Consider the following 27,777-nt stretch of genomic DNA (forward strand, 5'->3'; position numbering starts at 1 on the left):
GCCCGCGCCCTACTGCTGAGCGGACATCAAGAACTGATGCCCACATGCAACCCGATCTGACCTGCTGAAGGCAAGGGTATCACTACCCTTCAGGCCTTATCAGCTGCATCCGTAGGTTGCAGACAGCAGGGTCTCACCTACCCCGACCCTTGCCGGGGACCCCTTTCCAACCGCGGGCTCAGATCCAACCCAGTAGACCGACGCCACGACAGCACCGCTACCGGGACTTCCTCTCCGCGGCCACTTAATCGCTGTAAGGGTCGATCTCGACCGCAGGGCACCGGTATGACCTACGAAGCCGACTTCGAACCCCTGGACCACCTCTTGTACTGCATCTGGACTAGCCATTCTCCGAGTCCACGCGCCACCTCCTCTGTAGCTCCCAGACGATATGGGTGATTGCCGTTGAAACGGCATTCCAGCTAATCTCATCCCTACACATTCTCTGGACCAAGTTGTCCGGAGTTGTGTCCTCCCCGCATGTGGCAAGCATGCGGTCACGCATTGTGCGAAAACGCGGGCACACGAACAACACGTGTTCCGCCGTTTCCTCTAAACCATTGCACACTGGGCATTCGGGAGAATCCGCATGCCCGAAACGGTGTAGATACTGTCGGAAGCAACCATGCCCTGTAAGGACCTGTGTCAGGTGGAATGAAACTTCCCCATGGCGCCTATTAATCCAACTATCTACCCTCGGTATCAACCTATGGGTCCACCTTCCTTTGGTGGAACTGTCCCACGCGCGCTGCCATTTGACCATAGAGGCCATCCTGACAGTTTTGCGTATGCCTCTTGTGCCGCGCATTTCGAAGCACTCCATGTCCTCACTGATAAGAATGCTGATAGGCACCATACCAGTAATGACACAGAGAGCGTCGTGTGACACGGTACGGTACGCGCTTGCAACCCTCAGACACATAAGCCTGTAAGTACTTTCCAGCTTCCGTCGGTAGCATTCAGTACTTAGCGCGGTACCCCACGCCGGGCCGCCATACCTAAGTATGGACGTAGCAACACTAGCCAGAAGCTTGCGCTTACTGGCGTACACCGCTGAGCTATTGGACATCATCCGGGACAGTGCCGCAATAGCTGTGGAGGCTCTTTTACAGGCATAATCGACGTGGCTACCGAAGGTAAGCTTATCGTCGATCATCACGCCCAAGTGCTTGACAGAGCGCTTCGACAGGATAGTGCATTCTCCTACACTGATCTCCGTCTGCTGCGCCGACTGCATGTTGTTAACAACCGTCACCTCTGTCTTGTGGTGAGCCAGCTCCAGTTTTCTGGACCGCATCCACGCCTCCACAACCTTGATCGAGTGGTCGGTAGTCAACTTCACCTCCTCGATCGTTTCACCGTAGACTTCGAGCGTAATATCGTCGGCAAATCCGACAATCACCACTCCCACTGGGTACTCTAACCTCAACACCTCGTCGTACATGACATTCCATAACACCGGACCCAGGATGGAACCTTGCGGGACTCCTGAGGTTATGTGAAAGCACTTCCGACCCACCTCCGTGTCGTATACTAGTACGCGATTCTGGAAGTAGCTTCCGAGAATCTTGTACAAGTACTCCGGTATCCCCAGACGCAAGAGCGCATCGGCAATAGCAGCCCAACTGGCGCTATTAAATGCATTCCTTACATCCAGAGTCACTACCCCGCAGAAGCGAATTCCCCTCCTCTTAGGCTCGAGTGCTTTCTCGGCGGTTTTTGTAACCGACAAGATAGCGTCTACGGTGGACCTCCCCTTCCGGAAGCCATACTGGTTGCTCGAGAGACCATTTACGCCCTCAGTGAACTTCAACATTCTATTGAGGATGATCTTTTCGAGCACCTTCCCCGCCGTGTCAATCAAGCATATTGGTCTATATGCCGACGGGTCTCCGGGTGGTTTCCCCGCCTTTGGCAATAGTACCAGGCTCTGCCTCTTCCAAGCTTCTGGGAAAACTCCCTCGTCCAGACATTTCTGCATAGCAGACCTGAACATCTCGGGAGCTTCTGCAATAGCTACTTTTAAGGCCAGGTTCGGAACTCCGTCCGGACCTGGGGCCTTACCTACGCTAAGGGACTTAGCTATCCCCGCAAGTTCCACATCGGTGACCCTTTCCTCATCGCCAGCCCCAGTCCCCGGCTGTCCTACGAAAGGAGGCCAAGGACTAGGATCATGACGCGGAAAAAGTCCTCCAATGATCCCCTCCAACATCTCTGGAGATTGCTCTGTAGGAGCCATCACACCTCTCGTCTTGGCCATAACGATCCTGTAGGCATCACCCCACGGGGTCGTATTGGCACTCTGACAGAGACCCTCAAAGCAGGCCTTCTTGCTTGCTCTTATCTCGGTCTTGAGCGCGGCTTTTGCAGCGGCGAACACCACCCGCCGTTCGTTTCGCTCTTCCTCTGATCGTGCTCGCTGCATCCGCCGCCTAGCCCGTAGGCAGGCGCGGCGCAGGTCCGCAATCGCGTCGGTCCACCAGTAAGCCGGTGGCCTCCCATTTCTAGGGTGGACTCTCCTAGGCATGGTCGCATCACACGCACGTGAGAGCACCGCTACCAGCTCGTCGCCGTCTAAACCGAGTAAGTTTCGCTCACGGCGGAGCGCTTCCCTAAATACCTCTTCGTCGAAGTATGATGTCTTCCACCTACGAGGGCTTGGCCTTGGCCTAGCCGCCTCTTCTTCTATCCGCTGTCTGCTGTTGTTGTAGTCGATACTGTAGCGAACCGCCAGGTGGTCGCTGTGAGTGTAGCCATCATCTACTCTCCAGTTCGAACTACTTGTTAGGCCAGGACTACAAAAGGTCACGTCAATAATTGACTCCGCTCCATTTCGACTATAGGTACTCTTGGTACCGACGTTAGCCAAGTCGACATCTAAGATGGCCAGTGTTTCTAGCAGGATCTGACCCCGCTGGTTCGTGAAACGGCTTCCCCATTCCACAGCCCAGGCATTAAAGTCACCCGCTATTACCACCGGCCTTCGCCCTGTTAGCACGGTCGTTAAGCGGTCCAGCATTTGCGTGAACCGCTCGATCGGCCACCGCGGAGGCGCATAACAGCTACAGAAGAAGACCCCGTTTACTTTGGCGACCACGAAGCCCTCATAGGTAGTAGACACCAACTCCTGCACGGGGTATTTACCCGTCGTCCATATCGCCGCCATTTTCCTGGTCCCATCCGAGGCCCAGTTGCCGTTGCCGGCGGGTACTCGGTATGGGTCCGAAATGATGGCGATATCCGTCTCCCACTCAGAAACCGCCTGACAAAGCAGTTGCTGAGCCGCATCACAGTGGTTCAGGTTCAGCTGCGTTACCTGCACTGTGATTTGTTGCTCACTGCGGCTTTCTTAAAGGCCGGGCACCCTGGACCACCCATCGCATGTCTGTTTTTCGAGGTTTTCCCGGTACAGATCATGCAGATGGGCGGACTCGTGCAGCTTTGGGCCTTATGACCTTCAGCGCCGCATCGCCTACACAGTTTGCGCCTGTCGGGGCCTTTGCAGTCCCACGACTTGTGTCCTGGTTCCAGACACCTGAAGCAAACCTCAGGTGGCTCGTGGAATGTCAGGTGACAAACACACCAGCCCACCTTAATACTCCCTACTTTAACGGACTTTTTAACATCCGCCACAGGTAGCTGAACCAGAGCTATCTGTGTCCCTGCTGGCCCCTTCCGCAGCCTGACGGCTGTGGCGGCCACCTGAACATCGCACTGTTGCCGCAGTGCCGTGACGAGCTCTTCCGCTTCGGTGATCTCGTCTAGGTCTTTGACCTTCAGAGTCGCCTCATGCGTAAGAGCCCTCACCTCCACTCCATCTCCAAGGACCTCTTCTGCCAGCCTCTTGTAGGCGGGGCGCCCTTGTGATCCTTCTGGCGCTTAAGCTACAGGATCATTTCGCCCGTACGAGTACGTCTGATACTGCGTACGTCGGCTCCAAGACCCTCGAGCGTGGCGTCGCACCTCATCGCCTTCAAGACGTCCGAGTATTTCGACTGTTCGGTCTTGATGACGATTGCGTCACCTTTTTCGCGCCTGGCACCTGCCTTCCTACGCCTTGGCTTGGCGACCTGCGCTTCTACCTGCGGATTCCCCTTCTTCTTCCTCTTCCGCTCCACCTTTGTCCAAGGAGGGTCTTCTCCTTGGACCGCCCTGCTCTGTGGCTGCTGAGGGCCCACCATTGGTCGCAACCCCTTGTTCCCATCAATCCGAGACGGGCCGGCCTTTTCAGGCCCACCCTTCCCAGCTTTCCGGGAACCCTGGCTGGGGTCCGACTTTCCGGCATAACCACCGGCTTTCGGGGTTATTATGCGCCTGGCCTTGCGGGCACCGCCAGACAGCTCCTCACCTGACGGCTGCCTCGCCCGCTTCTGCGAATGCTTGTCACGTTTGTCACGAGCATTCGCTTCCACACTCTTCGGACTACCCGCGAAGGAGAAGGCCTCCGTTTGCGTAAGCTTAGACGCTTTCTCCTTTGCGGGTTCCGCCGCTGCCGCAGCCAGCAACGCGACCGCGTGCTCCTGCTTGGCCTCATCGACTGACGCTCTAAGCCGAAGCAAGGCCGTTTTCAGGTCCTTGCTTATATTCGACTTAGTTGTCGCGAAGTCGATAATTTTGCCAAGCTGCTGCTCAGCTACCTCCAATGCGGGCCGTCCTTTTCCTGCTACTTGGCTGATGGCCCTCAGCAACCATGCTCCGTCCATGACCTCCGCCGGCTGGCTTGCCGTGGAGTGGACAGGAGCTCCCACGCTTGAGCTGCGCAAGCAGCTTCCAGCACCTGACTCTTCGCTTCTCCTTGTTGGAGACCGCATCAACCCGCTTCTTGCGAAGGGGTTGATCGCACCACTACTACCTGTTACACTTGTTTTTGATATTTGTTTACTCATATTTTATTCCCACGAGTCGCACGAGAAAGAATGTCCACCACGCCAGAGCTCTGCATTAACGCGGTAAGGGACAGCTTACTGTGGGGGGTGCCCAGGTGCCCCACAGGCTCCGTTAAAGATCGAGCATCTTTTTCACTCCCTCGATCACTCATTCCTCGGCACGGGTCGCTTAACACCTTGAATTGGGGTTAGTAGTCCTATTCTTAGCCGGCAACTACGCGGCTGACTCGCAAGCGGGGGGGTGCGACAGGCCCCAGGACATCCGTCCCTGCTGTGTGTGTGTGTGTGTGTGTGTGTGTGTGTGTGTGTGTGTGTGTGTGTGTGTGTGTGTGTGTGTGTGTGTGTGTGTGTGTGTGTGTGTGCGTGCGTGTGTGTGTGTGTGTGTGTGTGTGTGTGTGTGTGTGTGTGTGTGTGTGTGTGTGTGTGTGTGTGTGTGTGTGTGTTTTTTCTCCTTCTAAACCATAAGGGGATAAATCTGCTCATCAGACACCCTAACAGGAAGGTTAGGGTAGTGTGGGGTTGAGGCCGTCTTCTACAATGCCGGTAGAAGCCAGGACTACTCTCCCCTCGACCCACTAAAACACATTCCTATGGTCGCCAAACCCTACGTCTCTCCGGAACCACCAAGAAGGTATTGCTTCAGAGAGGGGCTAGTGCATATCGCACCCTCAAGGTTAGCTGCCATAGCCTAGCAGCAACGAACATCGATGACTTGCTCTGGAGAGTCCATCACGGTAGCCTGCTGGCGCTTAGCCAGTTTCCCGAGTGGTCCTCGCCACTCCCTTTGTCCTCGGAAGGCGGGCAGGGTCAACCCCGCCCGCGCCCTACTGCTGAGCGGACATCAAGAACTGATGCCCACATGCAACCCGATCTGACCTGCCCGCAAAGGAAGGGTATTACTACCCTTCAGGCCCTATCAGATGCATCCGTAGGTTGCAGACAGCAGGGTCTCACCTACCCCGACCCTTGCCGGGGACCCCTTTCCAACCGCGGGCTCAGATCCAACCCAGTAGACTGACGCCACGACAGCACCGCTACCGGGACTTCTTCTCCGCGGCCACTTAATCGCTGTAAGGGTCGATCTCGACCGCAGGGCACCGGTATGACCTACGAAGCCGACTTCGAACCCCTGGACCACCTCTTGTACTGCATCTGGACTAGCCATTCTCCGAGTCCACGCGCCACCTCCTTTGTAGCTCCCAGACGATATGGGTGATAGCCGTTGACACGGCATTCCAGCTAATCTCATCCCTACACATTCTCTGGACCAAGTTGTCCGGAGTTGTGTCCTCCCCGCATGTGGCAAGCATGCGGTCACGCATTGTGCGAAAACGCGGGCACACGAACAAAACGTGTTCCGCCGTTTCCTCTAAACCATTGCACACTGGGCATTCGGGAGAATCCGCATGCCCGAAACGGTGTAGATACTGTCGGAAGCAACCATGACTTGTAAGGACCTGTGTCAGGTGGAATGAAACTTCCCCATGGCGCCTATTAATCCAACTATCTACCCTCGGTATCAACCTATGGGTCCACCTTCCTTTGGTGGAACTGTCCCACGCGCGCTGCCATTTGACCATAGAGGCCATCCTGACAGTCTTGCGTATGCCTCTTGTGCCGCGCATTTCGAAGCACTCCATGTCCTCACTGATAAGAATGCTGATAGGCACCATACCACACATAATAATGACACACCATAATGACACAGAGAGCGTCGTGTGACACGGTACGGTACGCGCTTGCAACCCTCAGACACATAAGCCTGTAAGTACTTTCCAGCTTCCGTCGGTAGCATTCAGTACTTAGCGCGGTACCCCACGCCGGGCCGCCATTCCTAAGTATGGACGTAGCAACACTAGCCAGAAGCTTGCGCTTACTGGCGTACACCGCTGAGCTATTGGACATCATCCGGGACAGTGCCGCAATAGGCTCTTTTACAGGCATAATCGACGTGGCTACCGAAGGTAAGCTTATCGTCGATCATCACGCCCAAGTGTTTGACGGAGCGCTTCGACAGGATAGTGCACTCTCCTACACTGATCTCCGTCTGCTGCGCCGACTGCATGTTGTTAACAACCGTCACCTCTGTCTTCTGGTTAGCCAGCTCCAGTTTTCTGGACCGCATCCACGCCTCCACAACCTTGATCGAGTGGTCGGTAGTCAACTTCACCTCCTCGATCGTTTCACCTTAGACTTCGAGCGTAATATCGTCGGCAAATCCGACAATCACCACTCCCACTGGGTACTCTAACCTCAACACCTCGTCGTACATGACATTCCATAACACCGGACCCAGGATGGAACCTTGCGGGACTCCTGAGGTTATGTGAAAGCACTTCCGACCCACCTCCGTGTCGTATACTAGTACGCGATTCTGAAAGTAGCTTCCGAGAATCTTGTACAAGTACTCCTGTATCCCCAGACGCAAGAGCGCTCGGCAATAGCAGCCCAACTGGCGCTATTAAATGCATTCCTTACATCCAGAGTCACTACCCCGCAGAAGCGAATTCCCCTCCTCTTAGGCTCGAGTGCTTTCTCGGCGGTTTTTGTAACCGACAAGATAGCGTCTACGGTGGACCTCCCCTTCCGGAAGCCATACTGGTTGCTCGAGAGACCATTTACGCCCTCAGTGAACTTCAACATTCTATTGAGGATGATCTTTTCGAGCACCTTCCCCGCCGTGTCAATCAAGCATATTGGTCTATATGCCGACGGGTCTCCGGGTGGTTTCCCCGCCTTTGGCAATAGTACCACGCTCTGCCTCTTCCAAGCTTCTGGGAAAACTCGTCCAGGCATTTCTGCATAGCAGACCTGAACATCTCGGGAGCTTCTGCAAGAGCTACTTTTAAGGCCAGGATCGGAACTCCGTCCGGACCTGGGGCCTTACCTACGCTAAGGGACTTAGCTATCCCCGCAAGTTCCACATCGGTGACCCTTTCCTCATCGCCAGCCCCAGTCCCCGGCTGTCCTACGAAAGGAGGCCAAGGACTAAGATCATGACGCGGAAAAAGTCCTCCAATGATCCCCTCCAACATCTCTGGAGATTGCTCTGTAGGAGCCATCACACCTCTCGTCTTGGCCATAACAATCCTGTAGGCATCACCCCACGGGTTCGTATTGGCACTCTGACAGAGACCTTCAAAGCAGGCCTTTTTGCTTGCTCTTATCTCGGTCTTGAGCGCGGCTTTTGCAGCGGCGAACACCACCCGCCGTTCGTTTCGCTCTTCCTCTGATCGTGCTCGCTGCATCCGCCGCCTAGCCCGTAGGCAGGCGCGGCGCAGGTCCGCAATCGCGTCGGTCCACCAGTAAGCCGGTGACCTCCCATTTCTAGGGTGGACTCGCCTAGGCATGGTCGCATCACACGCACGTGAGAGCACCGCTACCAGCTCGTCGCCGTCTAAACCGATTAAGTTTCGCTCACGGCGGAGCGCTTCCCTAAATACCTCCTCGTCGAAGTATGATGTCTTCCACCTACGAGGGCTTGGCCTTGGCCTAGCCGCCTCTTCTTCTATCCGCTGTCTGCTGTTGTTGTAGTCGATACTGTAGCGAACCGCCAGGTGGTCGCTGTGAATGTAGCCATCATCTACTCTCCAGTTCGGACTACTTGTTAGGCCAGGACTACAAAAGGTCACGTCAATAATTGACTCCGCTCCATTTCGACTATAGGTACTCTTGGTACCGACGTTAGCCAAGTCGACATCTAAGATGGCCAGTGTTTCTAGCAGGATCTGACCCCGCTGGTTCGTGAAACGGCTTCCCCATTCCACAGCCCAGGCATTAAATTCACCCGCTATTACCACCGGCCTTCGCCCTGTTAGCACGGTCGTTAAGCGGTCCAGCATTTGCGTGAACCGCTCGATCGGCCACCGCGGAGGCGCGTAACAGCTACAGAAGAAGACCCCGTTTACTTTGGCCCCTGCTGTGTGTGTGTGTGTGTGTGTGTGTGTGTGTGTGTGTGTGTGTGTGTGTGTGTGTGTGTGTTTTTTTTTTTTATTCTAGGAGTCCAAAAATCTTCTAAAGACGCTGTGTGGGATTCGAATGTGCGCCTACCCACTAAAAACACTCTCCTAGTTCGCCTCCACCTTAAATTCCCCTCCGGTACCACCATGCAGTATTTCTTCGGAGGGGAGGCGTTATGTGCCTTGTGCACCATCACCAATTTATTATTCTAGTCTTCGTACTGAGCCTTTTGGCTCCCGTGCAATTTGTTATTCTATTTCGATTAAACATTCGCTATTTAGCGGCCTTCTTGTGTGTTAGCCACATTTACCATGCCACATGCCGAGCCATTTGGCTCCAGTTAGTAATGTGTTAGTACCTAGGTTAGTACTAATTAAGCCGCCATTTAGCGACTGATTTCGGTTACTAACACTCCTCATGCTATTCTCTACTCCGCTATACAGATTTCTAACATGTACGACACGACGACACGTGATACTCGGCTAGCCCCCGGCCGACTCCGTCGGAGAGTTCTCCGGCGAAGGAATATCTCCCGAAACCGTTCGTTGTTCCTCCCGCCAACTTCGCTGTAGTGCCGACATGATCTGAACTACAGTCCTGTTCACCGCGTTCCATTTTTCTTCCTCGCTGCACATACGCTCGACGATATTGTCCACATTTACGTCGACGCCGACAATTGCTGCCATTTCTCCTCGCAGGCGCGTGAACCTTGGGCAACTGAAGATAACATGTTCCGGTGTTTCTTCCGTGTCCCGACACTCAGGACATATCGGCGACCGGGCATGGCCGAATCTGTTCAGATACTGCTTAAAGCACCCATGACCGGACAAAAACTGAGTCATGTGAAAATTTACCTCTCCGTGTGCTCTGGTGATCCACATCGACAAGTTGGGAATTAGACGATGGGTCCACCTGCCATTCACAGCGTTATCCCACTGCTGCTGCCACTTGGATAGTGTACTGGCTCGCGCTCTCTTCCGAGCTCCTCCTGTGCCTCGGTCCCTGTAGCATTCGCTATCTTCTTCCAGTAGAAGGCAGATAGGGATCATCCCGGCTATCACACACACGGCGTCTGACGAAATGGTTCTGTACGCACTTGACACGCGCATCGCCATCAGTCTGAACGTACGATTAAGTTGGACGCGATTTCTTCCAGTCTTCAATGCGGTCGACCACACTGGAGCTGCGTACCTTACGGTGGACGATGATACGCTCGCTAGTAACCTCCTCTTGCTGCTGCTAATCGCAGAGTTGTTGGGCATGATCCGGGATAGTGCTGAGATCACCACCGTGGCTTTCTTGCAGACATAGTCGACATGACTGTTGAAGTTCAGTCGATCGTCCAACATAACTCCCAAGTGTTTGACTTCACGCTTTGAGTCGATAATGCATTCGCCAACCATCATTCGTGCATGCTGCACTGTCCTCCGGTTACTGATAATCACCAGCTCGGTCTTGTGGTGCGCTAGCGATAGCTTCTTCCTACGCATCCACTCTTCCACTACGTCTACCGCCTCCGTGGCCAATACTTCAACCTCTTCTCGTGACTCACCGATCACTATCAGCACCACATCGTCCGCGAAGCCAACAATCTTCACTCCTCTGGGTAGCTCTAGTTTTAGGACCTCGTCATACATAGCATTCCAGAGGGTCGGGCCCAAAATGGATCCCTGTGGAACGCCCGCAGTAATAGCCACACTCCTCTTCCCGGCGTCTGTCTCGTAGGTAAGTGTGCGATTCTGGAAATAGCTTTGCAGGATCTGGCACAGATACTGGGCACCCTCAACCTGTGTAACGAATCGGCGATTGCTACCCAGCTGGCGCTGTTGAAGGCATTTTTGACATCCAGGGTGACCACCGCGCAGTGTGTGTGTGTGTGTGTGTGTGTGTGTGTGTGTGTGTGTGTGTGTGTGTGTGTTTTTTTTTTTCCTTCTAAACCATAGGGGGATAATCTGCTCAACAGACACCCTAACAGAAGGTTAGGGTAGTGTAGGTCTGACAGGCCGTCTTCTACAACAAAAGTAAAATCAAGGACTACTCTCTGCTCGTACCCACTGAACCATTCCTATGGTCGCCAAACCCTACGTCTCTCCGGAACCACCAAGAAGGTATTGCTTCAGAGAGGGGCTAGTGCACATCGCACCCACAAGGTTAGCTGCGTAGCCTGCAGCAACGAACATCGATGACTCGCTTTGGAGAGTCCATCACGGTAGCATGCTGGCGCTTAGCCATGGCTAAGCCCAAGTAACCATTAAGCCGTAAAAATGGCATTAAGTCGGCTCTATAGTCGAATGTAGAACCTGGCTAACAGAGCTAATTGGATCTATATCCTCTTATAGAGCTGCTCAAAAGCCACTTTTGGCGAATTATTCGGCTGATATACGGCCAACTTTAAAATATCGTACCAAGTCTCTGGAGCGAACGTTGTCAAAAGTGAGACAAAGAAAAAAGAAAAAAAATATTTTGTTTATCACCTGTTCTTTTCTAACTTCCTTCGCTTCCATTGAAGTTGCTTTTTTGCTACTTCATCCAGATTCTAGCTGTTGTCCTCCGGGTTCCTGATCAAGTCCAGGTCTGTTCCCTTTCTCATCTGCTCCACCAGTGCACCATGGGAATGGTGTGATCAAACTAGTATTTAAACCATGAAAAACAAAACAGTTTGGGCATTTCGAGGGTTGAAAATGATATGGGATGAGGATGATTCAGTGGTAAGCTTGGTGGTGACGAACGCAGGAAATGAAGCAGGAGAAGCAATGTTTATATAAATTTTCGGGAAACGTTTCAGAAGAATAGGGAAACGAGCTGGTGTTTGTCTTGATTGAAAAAAATGGAATAATTAACATAACCAGATTCCATTATCTATTTAACAACACCATTCCGATAAACATTCCAACAACAAAAATAATCCCGTTCCGCCAATCCCGTCCGACATGGATGTTTAAAATGTATTGATCATGGCCGACTCGAGTCTGTTTTGGTCGAAATCTATTTTGATTGATATAAACGTCATGTGCTCCAAGCCCTGTGACAGCACTGACAAACTTCTTTACAGCTTGTAGGCTTTATATAGGCTTACAGGGCTTAATTTAGTTCTTACTGGTTATAGTGCCCATAAGCATTAGGAATGCTTATATAGAGCTATTTAGCACTGAAAAGCTGTTTAATGGCTGTTATAATGCTCAGAACAGTGCTTAGTGGTTACCTGGGGCAGTTTCCCGAGTGGTCCTCGCCACTCCCTTTGCCCTCGGAAGGCGGGCAGGGTCAACCCCTGCTGTGTGTGTGTGTGTTTTTTTTTTTTTCCTCCCAACCTCCCGAGCAGAGAAAACCGATTGGAAAAACTCTGCTACACCTTGTCGCCTCGATCCCCCTGGTACCACTGATGCGACTGCTTCAGGGGGGGCAATGCGCTCATGCGCTCTTCTTCTTCTGTGCTCATGCACATTTTGTCGCTTCTAAATTTGTTATTATAATCTTTTTAGTGTTCGTACCTAACCTATCGCCATTCAGCGACACAGTTGGTACAAACATACACCAAAATTGTTATTCTAATGCCGTCCGTGTGCCATTCAGCACTCCGGCTTTTCGCGCACGACTCGGATAGTCCCCGACGGTGGATCTACCCTATCCGACGAAGAGTTCCCCGACACTGAAACTTCTTCCGTTACCGATACTTCCCAGGCTGGTGCCAAGGTCGGTTCTGAGATTCCGGTTGGAGACTGGCTTCCGGTTCACAGGCGCCCTGACGACCAAGCACCGGTGCTTTTTCGCGGTCTACTCGGTCTGTGTGTGTGTGTGTGTGTGTGTGTGTGTGTGTGTGTGTGTGTGTGTGTGTGTGTGTGTGTGTGTGTGTGTGTGTGTGTGTGTGTGTGTGTGTGTGTGTTACAAAAAAATGTCACTCACGGTTCTCAGCCGTCTGTTGACCGATTTGAGTTCTCTTGGAAGCAAATGAAACCTAATACATCCTAGTAGAACGCTATTGAATTTTATTTTGATTGGACGTTCGGTTACCGAGATATCTTTCAAAGAGTGCTAGGGAGTAGTACAACTTAATTATTTTAGATATTTTTGACAAAGTGTATCACCATAAATTTCTCAGCCGTCTATCAACCGATTTGGGTTCTTAAGGCTTCAAACGAATGCTACTATATCCTAGAAGAACGCTTTTGAATTTGATTTTGATTGGACGTTCGGTTACCGAGATATCATTCAAAAAGTGCTAGGGAGTAGTACAACTTAATTATTTTAGATATTTTTGACAAAGTGTATCACCACAAATTTCTCAGCCGTCTATCAACCGATTCGGGTTCTTAAGGCCCGAAACGAAAGCTACTGCATCCTAGAAGAACGCTTTTGAATTTCATTCCGATTGGACATTTTGTAACCGAGATATCTTTCGGGGAGTACTTTGGAGTAATACAACTTCATAATAAATGAATCAGCCGTGTGTCAATCGATTTGAGTTCTCAACACCAAATGAAAGCTACAGCATCCTAGTAGTATGCTATTAAATTTCATGCCGTTTGGACATTTTGTTTCCGAGACATCTTTCCACGAGTACTAAGGAGTAATGAAATTTACGCTTTTGAGAGATTTTTGATAAAATGTATCATAATAAATTTCTCAGCCGTCTGTCAACAGATTTTTACCCTTCTTACACCCATAAGAAGGTTATAAATATCGCTCGAAAAACCGACTTTCGATCCGAGGCCCAGAGAGCCGAGTCTCATACACCAATGAACTCAGCTCGACGAACTGAGCAAATGTCTGTATGTGTGTGTGTGTGTGTGTGTATGTGTGTATGTGTGTGTGTGTATGTGCGTTACAAAAAAAGTCACGCACGTTTCTCAGCCGTCTGTCAACCAATTTGAGTTCTCTTGGAAGCAAATGAAAGCTACTAGAACGCTATTGATTTTTTTTTTCGATTGGACGTTTGATTACCGAGATATCTCTCGAGGAGTACTTATGAGTCATACATCTAAACTTTTTAAGATTTTTGACCAAGTGTATCATAATAAATATTTCGGCCGTTTGTCAATCGATTTGGGTTTTCTTGGCACCAAATGAAAGCTACAGCATCCTAGTAGATTTTTTTTGATCACTTAACCTAATTTACAGCTCTATTGTCCACTAGGGCACTACATGAGCGATTACATTTGACAGCTTCACTTACATTTTTGTACAGCGCCTAGATGTATTCTATTCTACTCTACTATATAAAACTGGTAGCTTTTCTGCTGCTTTCACTTTTCTACTCTATGGTAGAATGATGAGCACAAGGATGATGATTCATTTCCGGTCCGATTGGGGGTCCATTATATAAATAGCAGTTCGCCGATGTCCAGGTATCCGGGTCCGTTTGAGCCATGGGGCTCAGAAGAGGGTCGGTGCCAGTCGCTCTCGGGAGAAGAGCAACTGACGAAAAATGGCAAGTGCCGGGGCTGGGAATCAAACATCCCAGTAGATCGCCCAGAAATTTTATTTCGATTGGACATTTGGTTACCGAGATATCTTTCGAAGAGTACTTTGACCTATATTAGCTTTTTGAGAGATTTGCGATATTTCGCATATTGATGAATATCTCAGCCGTCTGTCAACCGATTTGAGTTCTCTTGGCAGCAAATGAAAGCTACAACATCGTAGTAGAACGCTCTGAAATTTTATTTCGATTTGACATTTGATTACCGAGATATCTTTCGAAGAGTACTTAGGAGTTATACAACTAAACTTTTTGAGATTTTTTACAAAGTGTATCATACTAAATATCTCAGCCGTGTGTCATTCGATTTGGGTTCTCTTGGCACCAAATGAAAGCTACAACATCCTAGTAGATTGCTCAGCAATTTTATTAGGATTGGACCCAAGTAACCATTAAGCCGTAAAAATGGCATTAAATCGGCTCTATAGTCGAATGTAGAACCTGGCTAACAGAGCTAATTGGTTCTATATCCTCTTATAGAGCTGCTCAAAAGCCACTTTTGGCGAATTATTCGGCTGATATACGGCCAACTTTGAAATATCGTACCAAGTCTCTGGAGCGAAAGTTGTCAAAAGTGAGACAAAGAAAATGAAAAAAAATATTTTGTTTATCTCCTGTTCTTTTCTAACTTCCTTCGCTTCCATTGAAGTTGCTTTTTTGCTACTTCATCCAGATTCTAGCTGTTGTCCTCCGGGTTCCTGATCAAGTCCAAGTCTGTTCCCTTTCTCATCTGCTCCACCAATGCACCATGGGAATGGTGTGATCAAACTAGTATTTAAACCATGAAAAACAAAACAGTTTGGGCATTTCGAGGGTTGAAAATGATATGGGATGAGGATGATTCAGTGGTAAGCTTGGTGGTGACGAACGCAGGAAATGAAGCAGGAGATGCAATGTTTATATAAATTTTCGGGAAACGTTTCAGAAGAATAGGGAAACGAGCTGGAGTTTGTCTTGATTGAAAAAAAAAAAATGGAATAATTAACATAACCAGATTCCATTATCTATTTAACAACACCATTCCGATAAACATTCCAACATGGATGTTTAAAATGTATTGATCATGACCGACTCGAGTCTGTTTTGGTCGAAATCTATTTTGATTGATATAAACGTCATGTGCTCCAAGCCCTGTGACAGCACTGACAAACTTCTTTGCAGCTTGTAGGCTTTATATAGGCTTACAGGGCTTAATTTAGTTCTTACTGGTTATAGTGCCCATAAGCATTAGGAATGCTTATATAGAGCTATTTAGCACTGAAAAGCTGTTATATGGCTGTTATAATGCTCAGAACAGTGCTTAGTGGTTACCTGGGGACATTTGGTTACAGAGATATCTTTCGAAGTGTACTTGGGATTTATTCAACTAAACTTTTTGAGATTTTTGACCAAGTTTATCATAATAAATATCTCAACCGTCTGTCAACCGATTTCGGTTCTCCTGGCACCAAATGAAAGCTATAACATCCTAGTAGAACCCTATACAATTTTATTAGGAGTGGACATTTGGTTTCCGAGATATCTTTCAAAGAGTACTTGGGAGTAATACAGGTTAACCTTTTGAGAGATTTTCGACCAAGTGTATCTTAATAAATATCTCAGCCGTCTGTCAACCGATTTGGGATATCTTAGCACCAAATGGAAGCTACAGTATCCTTGTAAAAGGCTCTGAAATTTTATTTGGATTGGACATTTGATTACTGAGATATCTTTCGAAGAGTATTTCAATAAATTCCTTTTTTTATTATTATATTCGTTTGTTATCTTGCATAAGCTTTTGAACAGTCTATGGGAAATTATTGTTCAATCCTGACCTCGCAGGTTATTGTTTTCAATAAAATTATAAATAACCAACTACAAATAAACAGGAATTCTATGAAAACTAACAATATGTTAAATTAAAGCTTTGAATTTATGTATTGTGGGAAAATGCAAGAAATTGACAGTCAAAATAACTAGCTAATTCCAAAACTGATTAGCATAGTAGATATATAATTTTTGTCCATTTACACCATAACCATGAATACCAAGTACTTTGGAGAATTTATTCGACTGATTAAGAGATATTAGACAAAGTGTATCTCGCTGATTTTCTTATTCATTTGTTAATCGATTCAAGATCTTTTGGCAGTTAACAAAAGATACAATATTTCAGAATATGTAAACTATTTTTTTTTAAATTTCATTCAAGATTATAGAAGGTGTCTGGCATTTCTGGTAGATTAGTCCATGGTCCATGATGCTATTTTGGAAACCAATCCACTAGATGCCAAATCCACAATATTTTCTAGAACTTTTGGTCCATTACACAAAATAAATATGTTAAATACAAATAATACAACAATAGTTTTAATAAGTGTAAGAAAGGTTCTGTTCGCCATAGGTGGATTAAATCGGGTTTTTAACATTGGTGATGATTTGTTGGTCCTTCTCAAAAAACAAAACTTTTTGGAAGCCGTAAAAATGGCATTAAGTCGGCTCTATAGTCGAATGTAGAACCTGGCTAACAGAGCTAATTGGTTCTATATCCTCTTATAGAGCTGCTCAAAAGCCACTTTTGGCGAATTATTCGGCTGATATACGGCCAACTTTAATATATCGTACCAAGTCTCTGGAGCGAAAGTTGTCAAAAGTGAGACAAAGAAAAAAGAAAAAAATATTTTGTTTATCTCCTGTTCTTTTCTAACTTCCTTCGCTTCCATTGAAGTTGCTTTTTTGCTACTTCATCCAGATTCTAGCTGTTGTCCTCCGGGTTCCTGATCAAGTCCAAGTCTGTTGCCTTTCTCATCTGCTCCACCAATGCACCATGGGAATGGTGTGATCAAACTAGTATTTAAACCATGAAAAACAAAACAGTTTGGGCATTTCGAGGGTTGAAAATGATATGGGATGAGGATGATTCAGTGGTAAGCTTGGCGGTGACGAACGCAGGAAATGAAGCAGGAGAAGCAATGTTTATATAAATTTTCAGGAAATGTTTCAGAAGAATAGCGAAAACGAGCTGGAGTTTGTCTTGATTGAAAAAAATGGAATAATTGGGTTCTTTAGGGGTATCCAGATTATTGCATAGTCGGAATCTCCGCCCAACAATAGGGTCCTAAAATGAAAAATATTTCCCCGGTTTTGCTGCATAACACGAAAGAGCATGCTTTTCTGATCTCAATGGTAATTTTTCCGAACTTAAACAATAACAGAATAGTTAATAAACTTGAAAATAAAATAATGATGAGCAGGTCTTGTTTGACATTCGAGGTCAACCTTGACGTAACGAAAGTGAAACGGCGGGTTGCAAAAGACACCACATTGGCTCACTTTTGACAATAAATGTTCCTGTTTGACATACACGCTAAACAAAATTTACCCAAAATTTAGTGCTAAACAAGGAGTGTTGCAAAAATTATTAAAATTTTTGAAAATATATTTTATGGGCTTTACCTAATAGGAATACTTAAAAAATGAGTAAACATGTCGTTTTAATCAATGCCTGATCGAATTATGCAGAAATTGAGATAGGCCTTTAGGAGCCTATTAGTCGAAATCCAAACTTTCATCATTTTTGGTGCCCGGGAACTATTTTTAAAATGCATTTAAAATTTGTATGGGGAAATTTTTTTTTTTTTATCGATTGAACTGTCATTCTATGCACGGATTTAAAGTTTAACCGCCTCTGGGACGCCCCGGAGCTACAGGTAGGAACAGCCAAAGATGAGGAAGTGCTGAAGTGTTGCAAAATAGGAAATACCATACTAAGAATCCCAGGTAACCACTAAGCACTGTTCTGAGCATTATAACGGCCATTAAACAGCTTTTCAGTGCTAAGTAGCTCTATATAAGCCTTCCTAATGCTTATAGGCACTATAACCAGTAAGAACTAAATTAAGCCCTGTAAGCCTTTATAAAGCCTACAAGCTGTAAAGAAGTTTGTCAGTGCTGTCACAGGGCTTGGAGCACATGACGTTTATATCAATCAAAATAGATTTCGACCAAAACAGACTCGAGTCGGTCATGATCAATACATTTTAAACATCCATGTCGGACGGGATTGACGGAGCGGGATTATTTTTGTTGTTGGCATTTTTATCGGAATGGTGTTGTTAAATAGATAATGGAATTTGATTATCTTGATTATTCCATTTTTTTTTCAATCAAGACAAACTTCAGCTCGTTTCCCTCTTCTTTTGAAACGTTTCCCGACCAGTTATATAAACATTGCTTCTCCTGCATCAATTCCTGCGTTCATCACCACCAACCTTACCACTGAATCATCCTCATCCCATATCATTTTCAACCCTCGAAATGCCCAAACTATTTTGTTTTTCATGGTTTAAATACTAGTTTGATCACACCATTCCCATGGTGCATTGGTGGAGCAGATGAAAAAGGCAACGGACTTGGACTTGATCAGGAACTCGGAGGACAACAGCCAGAATCTGGATGACGTAGCAAAAAAGCAACTTCAATGGAAGCGAAGGAAGTTAGAAAAGAACGGAAGATAAACATTTTGTTTTTTTTTTCTTTGTCTCACTTTTGACAACTTTCGCTCCAGAGACTTGGTACGATATTTTAAAGTTGGCCGTATATCAGCCGAATAATTCGCCAAAAGTGGCTTTTGAGCAGCTCTATAAGAGGATATAGAACCAATTACCTCTGTTAGCCAGGTTCTACATTCGACTATAGAGCCGACTTAATGCCATTTTTACGGCTTAATGGTTACTTGGGACGCCCGCGTTTGGAAGTTTACGATGTGCTTTTCATTTCTGACTTGAATGCAAATATCCTTTCTGTGTCTCAATTTGAAGAAGCAGGTAAGTCGATTCTGTTTGGCAATGGTGGAGTCGAGATCAGAGACAGAGATGGCTTTGTATTAGTAACAGGGAGGAGAGTCAATGGGCTCTATCACCTGGACCTGTATTCGGACAGCGAAAGCGTGTGCTTGGGTAAGGTTTTGGAAAAGCAAAGGTTATGGCACTGTAGGATGGGACACTTGAATAAAGCTTGTTTGTGGAAGATGGTTAAACAGGGTATGGTTGAGAGGTTGGATCTAGAACCATCAGCTAAGGGCCAAGATCCAATTGTTTGCGAGCCGTGTATCATGGGGAAACAGACTCGGGAAGCATTTGACAAGTCGTTCAAGGTAAGGTCCAATAGACCACTGGAATGGGTCCACTCGGATGTGTGCGGTCGGATGGCCGAGAGTACCAATGATGGGTATGAGTATTTCGTGACATTCATAGTTGATTACACACATGTTGTTATTGTGTACTTGATGAGGTACAAGAGTGAAGTCCTGGATAAATTCAAGCATTTTGAAGCTTTGGCCAATTTTCTGTGAACATTTCAAGGTTACGATCAGATAATGGAGGAGAGTATTTCAGTAGAGAATTCAAAGCTTTCTGTGAAGAAAAGGGAATCCAAATGTTGCCGACTGTACCCTACACTCCCCAGCAGAATGGGGTGAGTGAGAGGAAGAATCGGACATTAATGGATAAAGTGAGAACCATGATGCATGAAGGAAATGATCCTATGTATTTGTGGGGTGAAGCGTTATATACTTCGGCCTTTCTCACTAATCGCAGCGCGACAAATGCGCTGACTGATTCCAGAACTCCCTACGAAATGTGGTTTGGGAATAAACCCGATGTGAGTCGAATAAGAGTGTTTGGATGCGCTGCCTACGCACACATCGATAAACATCTTCGCTCGAAAAGTAAATCATTGGTTATGATAGGGTATGCCCCGATGGGGTATCGGTTGTGGGACGATGACGAGAGGAAGGTCGTTGTGTCAAGGGACGTAATTTTCGACGAATCGTCTTTTCCCTTCAGCAGTTCCCAACCGCCACTACCTAAAGAATCGCGTAAAGACTTTTGTGAAGCCGACATTCCAGTACTGAAATCCGCTGATCCAATTAATGCTTTGGAAATCCTAGAGAATATTGGTGGTAGTGACGATGAAGAGGAATTTGTAGAAGCGGAAGATTATGGGAACGAGAATAATCCAGGACTTGGTGATGTTGAACCAATGTCTCAACGCCTCAGTCAGAGGATGACTCATCGCCCAAATTGGCTCCGTGACTACCAAACTAGTTTCGTACTATCTCACTATTCAGGGGAAGTTCCACAGCTGATCGATGAGTTGAAGAAGCGTGACGATTGGTATCAGTGGAAGCGTGCAATGGAAGAGGAAATGACAGCACTCCGTGAAAATAAAACTTGGACCATAGTGGAAGAAATACCTAACGGGAGGAAGGCAATCAATTCAATGTGGACCTTCACGGTCAAAATGGAAGATGACTCACCGCGATACAAAGCTCGCCTTGTTGCAAAAGGTTGATCGCAGCGTCCGGGATTGGATTATGGCAAAACCTTTGCACCGGTGGCTAAAATGACAACCATACACGGAGACAAATTTCGTTCGTTTGAAACAAAAAAATCAAAAATATTCCAGGTAAACTCAAATAAATTGTCAATTTGTTCTGGCAACAAAAATAAAACTGTTTGGAGCAAATCGAACGTCACATTTGAAGCAAATTCAATCCATTTTTGAAACAAACATGTATCTTCTGACTGGTTATGTTAGAAACAAATGTAAAAATTTTTGTTTTTTTTGTGGCAGGTCGGCCCTACGGAAATATTTGTTTTCCAATTATATTTACAAAATTATTTCCTTCTCTAGGAAAATCCACTTCCCGCGTGGCACTTTCAATGCCAACACATGTAGATAACATACGCTCCCGAAATCAATAGGATTTCGTGGAAACTTTTGGTGAAACTTGCCTTTTTTGCAAGAGGAAAACTTGTTTGGTGATCACGGAGACAAATTTCGTTCGTTTGAAACAAAAATATTCATGTTTATTCGGTAAACTGATAAAATATTTAAAACTAAAATATTTATTTTTAAAACAAACTCAATTACATATTGATTTCTACAATACCCATTGAAGAGCCCCCCGTTCCGCCGTCGAGAACATAAACAAAACTCTCAAGTTCCAGCTGCATCACCAAACAAGTTTTCCTCTTGCAAAAAAGGCAAGTTTCACCAAAAGTTTCCACGAAATCCCATTGATTTCGGGAGCGTATGTTATCTATATGATGTTGGCATTGAAAGTGCCACGCGGGAAGTGGATTTTCCTAGAGAAGGAAATAGTTTTGTAAATTTAATAGGAGGCAATCAGTGAAGTACTAGATTGAAAGTAGTGAGCTGGATTTTTGTATGGTGAGATGTTCAATTCTCCATTTCTGCAATGAAATGGTTCAAACAGCGTGGGTATTATGATTTCTTGACTAATTTGATGCTGTTTGAGCAAAAGTTTGGGTAACTGTGTTGTTGAAGTTGCATGAAATAAATAATATATTGTATACAACAACAAAGTTATCCAAACTTTTGCTCAAACAGCATCAAATTAGCCAAGAAATCATATAACCCACGCTGTTTGCACCAATTCATTGCAAAAATAAGGAATTGAACATCTCACCATACAAAAATCCAGCTCACTACTTTCAATCTAGTACTTCACTGATTGCCTCCTATTGGAAAACAAATATTTCCATAGGGCCGACCTGCCACAAAAAAACAAAAATTTTTACATTTGTTTCTAACATAACCAGTCAGAAGATACATGTTTGTTTCAAAAATGGATTGAATTTGCTTCAAATGTGACGTTCGATTTGCTCCAAACAGTTTTATTTTTGTTGCCAGAACAAATTGACAATTTATTTGAGTTTACCTGATTTTTTTTTGATTTTACCATGCTTTTTCTGCGTGAAAGTTCGATAATAATCAAAATTTTGACACCGTGCAGTGCTGTCACAGGGCTTGGAGCACATGACGATTATATCAATCAAAATGGATTTCGACCAAAACAGACTCGAGTCGGTCATGATCAATACATTTTAAACATCCATGTCGGACGGGTTTGGCGGAACGGGATTATTTTTGTTGTTGGAATGTTTATCGCAATGGTGTTGTTGAATAGATAATGGAATCTGGTAATCTTTCCGTTTCCCGACCATTTATTAAACATTGCTTCTCCTGCATCAATTCCTGCGTTCGTCACCACCGAGCTTACCACTGAATCATCTTCATCCCTTATCCTTTTCAACCTTCGAAATGTCCAAACTATTTTGTTTTTCATGGTTTAAATACTAGTTTGATCACACCATTCCCATGGTGCATTGGTGGAGCAGATGAGAAAGACAACGGACTTGGACTTGATCAGGAACCCAGAGGACAACAGCTAGAATCTGGATGACGTTGCAAAAAAGCAACTTGAATGGAAGCGAAGGAAGATAGAAAAGAACAGGAGATAAACAAAATATTTTTTTTCTTTTTTCTTTCACACAGAAAAAAGCATGGTAAAATCAAAAATATTCCAGGTAAACTCAAATAAATTGTCAATTTGTTCTGGCAACAAAAATAAAACTGTTTGGAGCAAATCAAACGTCACATTTGAAGCAAATTCAATCCATTTTTGAAACAAACATGTATCTTCTGACTGGTTGTGTTAGAAACAAATGTAAACGTTTTTGTTTTTTTTTTGTGGCAGGTCGGCCCTACGGAAATATTTGTTTTCCAATTATATTTACAAAATTATTTCCTTCTCTAGGAAAATCCACTTCCCGCGTGGCACTTTCAATGCCAACATCATGTAGATAACATACGCTCCCGAAATCAATGGGATTTCGTGGAAACTTTTGGTGAAACTTGCCTTTTTTGCAACAGGAAAATTTGTTTGGTGATGCAGCTGGAACTTGAGAGTTTTGTTTATGTTCTCGACGGCGGAACGGGGGGCTCTTCAATGGGTATTGTAGAAATCAATATGTAATTGAGTTTGTTTTAAACAGCCTCCTGTCACGCGGCCATGTTTTTGAGGTCAGCATCAAAATCCAGGAACGATAATTTACTGTGGCTGAATCATATCAATAACAATTCTAAATTTTATGAAAACTTCCACCCCGTGAAGAAGACGAGCCGGTACTATTACGACTTCATTTTGAAATAAATAATTGAGAAATTAAAAGTCATGTTTTGCCTTTACTAACTGTTTTAAAAGGTGAAAAAAAAATCTGTTGTGTAAAATGTTTCGCAGTTTTCAATTATTGCTCCTGGATTAATGTTTGTTTACAAACTTTGCGCTGTCATGGGGAACCAACCGCCCGAGCCGCCGCTATTGTGTTCTACGAGGCGGCTGAAAGTGGGAACCAGAGATGCTCGAGATGTTGGCTCGTTATTTTCCTGTGGGGCAGTATTGCGGTGACAAGAGGCTGGTTTTAAAAATTAATATTTTAGTTTTAAATATTTTATCAGTTTACTGAATAAACATGAATATTTTATGTTTCAAACGAACGAAATTTGTCTCCGTGATTGTCTCACTTTTGACAACTTTCGCTCCAGAGACTTGGTACGATATTTCAAAGTTGGCCGTATATCAGCCGAATAATTCGCCAAAAGTGGCTTTTGAGCAGCTCTATAAGAGGATATAGAACCAATTAGCTCTGTTAGATAGGTTCCACATTCGACTATAGAGCCGACGTAATGCCATTTTAACGGCTTAATGGTTGCTTATTTTACCCAAGCATTGATCATTACCGACTCTATACACACAGAAAAAAGCATGGTAAAATCAAAAAATATTCCAGGTAAACTCAAATAAATTGTCAATTTGTTCTGGCAACAAAAACTAAACTGTTTGGAGCAAATCGAACATTACATTTGAATCACGCAGAAAAAAGCATGGTAAAATCAAAAATATTTCAGGTAAACTCAAATAAATTGTCAATTTGTTCTGGCAACAAAAATAAAACTGTTTAGAGCAAACCAAACGTCACATTTGAAGCAAATTCAATCCATTTTTGAAACAAACATGTATTGTGGATTTACCGACTACTTGTATTCTACCGGTCGCTTCAGTATGACCTCCAAAGTAGCCGTTTTATAAAAAGAGTAACTTAAAAATAATTTTAAACATTTTTATTGTATGCGCTATTCCTCGTTACCACTAGCTACTCAGCGACATTCATTTTTGGACAATCAAGTTGATTTTTATATGAAAACGGCTACTTTGTAACGGCTACTTAAATAACCGGTAGAATACAAGTAGCCGGTAAATCCACAATATCTTCTGACTGGTTATGTTAGAAACAAATGTAAAAATTTTTGTTTTTTTGTGGCAGGTCGGCCCTACGGAAATATTTGTTTTCTAATTAAATTTACAAAACTATTTCCTTCTCTAGGAAAATCCACTTCCCGCGTGGCACTTTCAATGCCAACATCATATAGATAACATACGCTCCCGAAATCAATGGGATTTCGTGGAAACTTTTGGTGAAACTTGTTTGGTGATGCAGCTGGAACTTGAGAGTTTTGTTTATGTTCTCGACGGCGGAACGGGGGGCTCTTCAATGGGTATTGTAGAAATCAATATGTAATTGAGTTTGTTTTAAAAATTAATATTTTAGTTTTAAATATTTTATCAGTTTACCGAATAAACATGAATATTTTTGTTTCAAACGAACGAAATTTGTCTCCGTGTAACGTTATGTGAAATGTCCTACTCCCTTGCCTACTCCCTTTGTATAGCCTTTGTAATTTTAAGATAACATTAAAATTAAAATACCACTAAATTTCATTTCAGGCAAAAGTCGCATAGAAACTATTTTACTACAAAATGTGGAGAAAAAAATGCTGATGACATTGAAATCAACTACAGAACAATTTCAACAAAGCCATGCAGCTTTCAACGAGAAGCAGAATAGTGTGGAACAGAATTCCAATCTGTTTTTTGAGAATATTTCAAGCCATTCCCAGGTGCCCGGTTGCAATGCAGTTGAAACTTTCGATAATTTTTTGAATATAAATGTGTCTACATCATCAAGTATTCTACATTTCGACGAAGCCGGAAATTTGGATGAATATTTTGAACTCCCCGCCGCTGGGCTCAATATAAATCAAAAACATTTAATGCTGATTGAAGCTGGAAACACTAAAATGATAAAAAATCGAGAGCAAGAAGTATCAAAAATTGTAAATTCAATAGATGATTTGAATGTAGTTTTCAAGGATATGTCGCAAATAGTACAGGAACAAGGTACAATCCTAGATAGGATTGACTACAACATTGAAAGCACTCAAACCAAAATATTTGAGGGGTATAAACAACTTCAAAAAGCAGATAAATATCAAAGAAAAAACAAACGAATTTATTGTATTTTAATTTTAGCGAGTTTAATTATTTTTATAATTTTTTTGACTATATCAACAAAATTGTAAGCAAGATGAAAATTGAAATATAAATCCGATAAATCCTAATTAATTTTATTTATTTTACCGACATTTTTACCAGAAGCTTCTATTGTGGATTTACCGGCTACTTGTATTCTACCGGTCACTTCTGTATGGCCTCCGAACTATAGAAGAACAAGAGAAAATCTGTGTTCGAAGTAATGGGATAACCGGACAATTCGAATAAAGACCGATAACTCGCTAGTTATAACAAACGCGTCTTTATTAATCGAGAAACTTTTACAGAGTGAACAATGGGTGTATGAGTGTCGAGTCTCTGGAGAGATCTCGGATAGAAACTGTGGAGAGTACACTGTTAAATTGTATTACCTGAATTATACCTTATTACCCCTCCTTAATTCATGGAATCCCGCAATCCTATGGCAGCTCGAAGACGCTTGAATTGGCCGGCCGCCAAACCTTTCGTAAGGATGTCCGCTTCTTGTCTCTCCGTAGGTATGTATTTCAGCACGACGCTCCCTTCCTGGACCAGATTTCGCACGAAACAATCCTTCACATCAAAGTGCTTGAGTCTGCTGTGATCACGAGGTTCTTCGATGATCCTTATGGTAGACTGATTGTCCTCATGGTATGGTACTGGAGTTTTGCTTCTGTAGCCGACTTCTTCGAGTAATCGTACCAGCCACGTCCCATCGCAGGTTGCTTCGCAGAGCGCACACAGCTCGGCCTTAGTGGAAGATAAGGACACGGTCCGCTGTTTACGAGTGGCCCAAACCACCGTACAGTCGAAAACTTTGAAAAGATATCCGGTAATCGGCCGCCTGTCACTGATATCATTCGCCCAGTCAGCGTCGCAAAAAGCCGTTACCAAATCCGCTTCATCTCGTCCAGTGTAGTGGAGTCCCAAATCCAAGGTTCCCTTTATGTAGCGCAAGATACGTTTCAGGTGCGTCCAGTGGATGTCTGTTGGGCAACACTGGAATTGGCTGTAGTAGTTTACTGCGGCCAGCAGACCCGGACGACTAGTCAGGGCCACATACATGAGACAGCCTACTAGTTCTCTATATGGCTTTTTCGTTCGGTTCTCCTCAACGCCCTTGTCCAATCGAAGACGACACTCCATCGGTATAGAGCTTGCCTTACAGTCAGTCATGTTGAAACGATCGAGTAGGGCTTCCAGATATCTGCGTTGGCTTATTCGCATCGTTCGGCCTTGCAGATTCCGTTCCACCTTCATCCCAAGAAAACTGGAAATTTCTCCTCCATCTGTCATGTCAAAACCTGTGGCTAGACTCCTTTTGACAGCTTCGATTTCATTTGTGTCATGCCCAATGACAAGAATGTCATCGACATACAGAATCAAGAAAATCTTCTTCTTGCCAGTACCGCGCCTATACAAGCATTGATCGCTTCGTCGAAATCCCAGTTTAGTCACAAAGTCATGAAACTTGTCATTCCATGCTTTGGAAGCCTGTTTGAGGCCATAAATGGACTTATTTAGTTTACAAACCAGGCCATTTTCTTGGTGCATACCCTCGGGCTGGGTCATGTAAATATCCTCAGAGAGTACACCATTCAAAAATGCTGTGCGCACGTCCATTTGACGGACAGACATACGCTCCTGTTTGGCTATCGCCAGCATGACCCTCAGTGTATCTAATTTGGCGACTGGCGAGTACGTTTCGGTAAAGTCAAACCCCTTCTTCTGGGAAAAACCTCTGGCTACTAACCTTGCTTTAAAACGATCCGGTTGTCCATCGTCACCAGGCTTGATGCGGAAGATCCACTTACATGTTATTGGCTTTCGCCCCTCCGGAAGCTTGCACAGGGTCCACGTCCCATTTCGCTGAAGTGACTCCAGCTCTTCTTGAACGGCCAACTTCCAGGATGGCCAGTCAGCTCGCGTTCTCAATTCAGCAATCGTATCCGGCAGGTTGTTCACGTAATCCATGGCACCAAGCGCCACGCCAGCGAAGGTCATGTCATAATCCTTATGCCATGACGGCGGCTTTCGCTGCCGGCGGGCATCACCTTGCTCAGCTCTTGGTTCAGCAGCAATATCTTCTCCGTCACTGTCATCACAAGTGTCAAAAGCCTCAGAGTCATTCAATCGTCCGCACTCTTCTATTTGTGCTTCTGCATCGTCATCTTCTTTTTCATGTCCACTGTTTTCTTCAGCGTAGTCCCACACGCTCACATCACTCACATCTTCTT

The 27,777-nt window shown here is 45.3% G+C and overlaps 1 protein-coding gene across 3 annotated transcripts in view; it reads left to right on the plus strand.

The window, feature by feature from the left end:
- Positions 1–25,604, plus strand: part of LOC109416319 (syntaxin-16-like) — a 98,102-nt gene extending 72,498 nt beyond the window's left edge. The window contains exon 5 of one of the 3 annotated variants that reach the window (XM_062845896.1): positions 20,998–21,083. In XM_062845896.1, the coding sequence (XP_062701880.1) occupies positions 20,998–21,068 (71 nt within the window). In that variant the 3' untranslated portion in view covers positions 21,069–21,083. Of the gene's footprint in view, positions 1–20,997; positions 21,084–24,554; positions 24,877–24,955 lie in introns of those variants that run through there. The other 2 variants (XM_062845897.1, XM_019690358.3) reach the window with 2 other exon arrangements.
- Positions 25,605–27,777: the final 2,173 nt, after the last annotated feature.

Source organism: Aedes albopictus, chromosome 1 (assembly GCF_035046485.1).
Source record: "Aedes albopictus strain Foshan chromosome 1, AalbF5, whole genome shotgun sequence".
Lineage (NCBI taxonomy): Eukaryota > Metazoa > Arthropoda > Insecta > Diptera > Culicidae > Aedes > Aedes albopictus.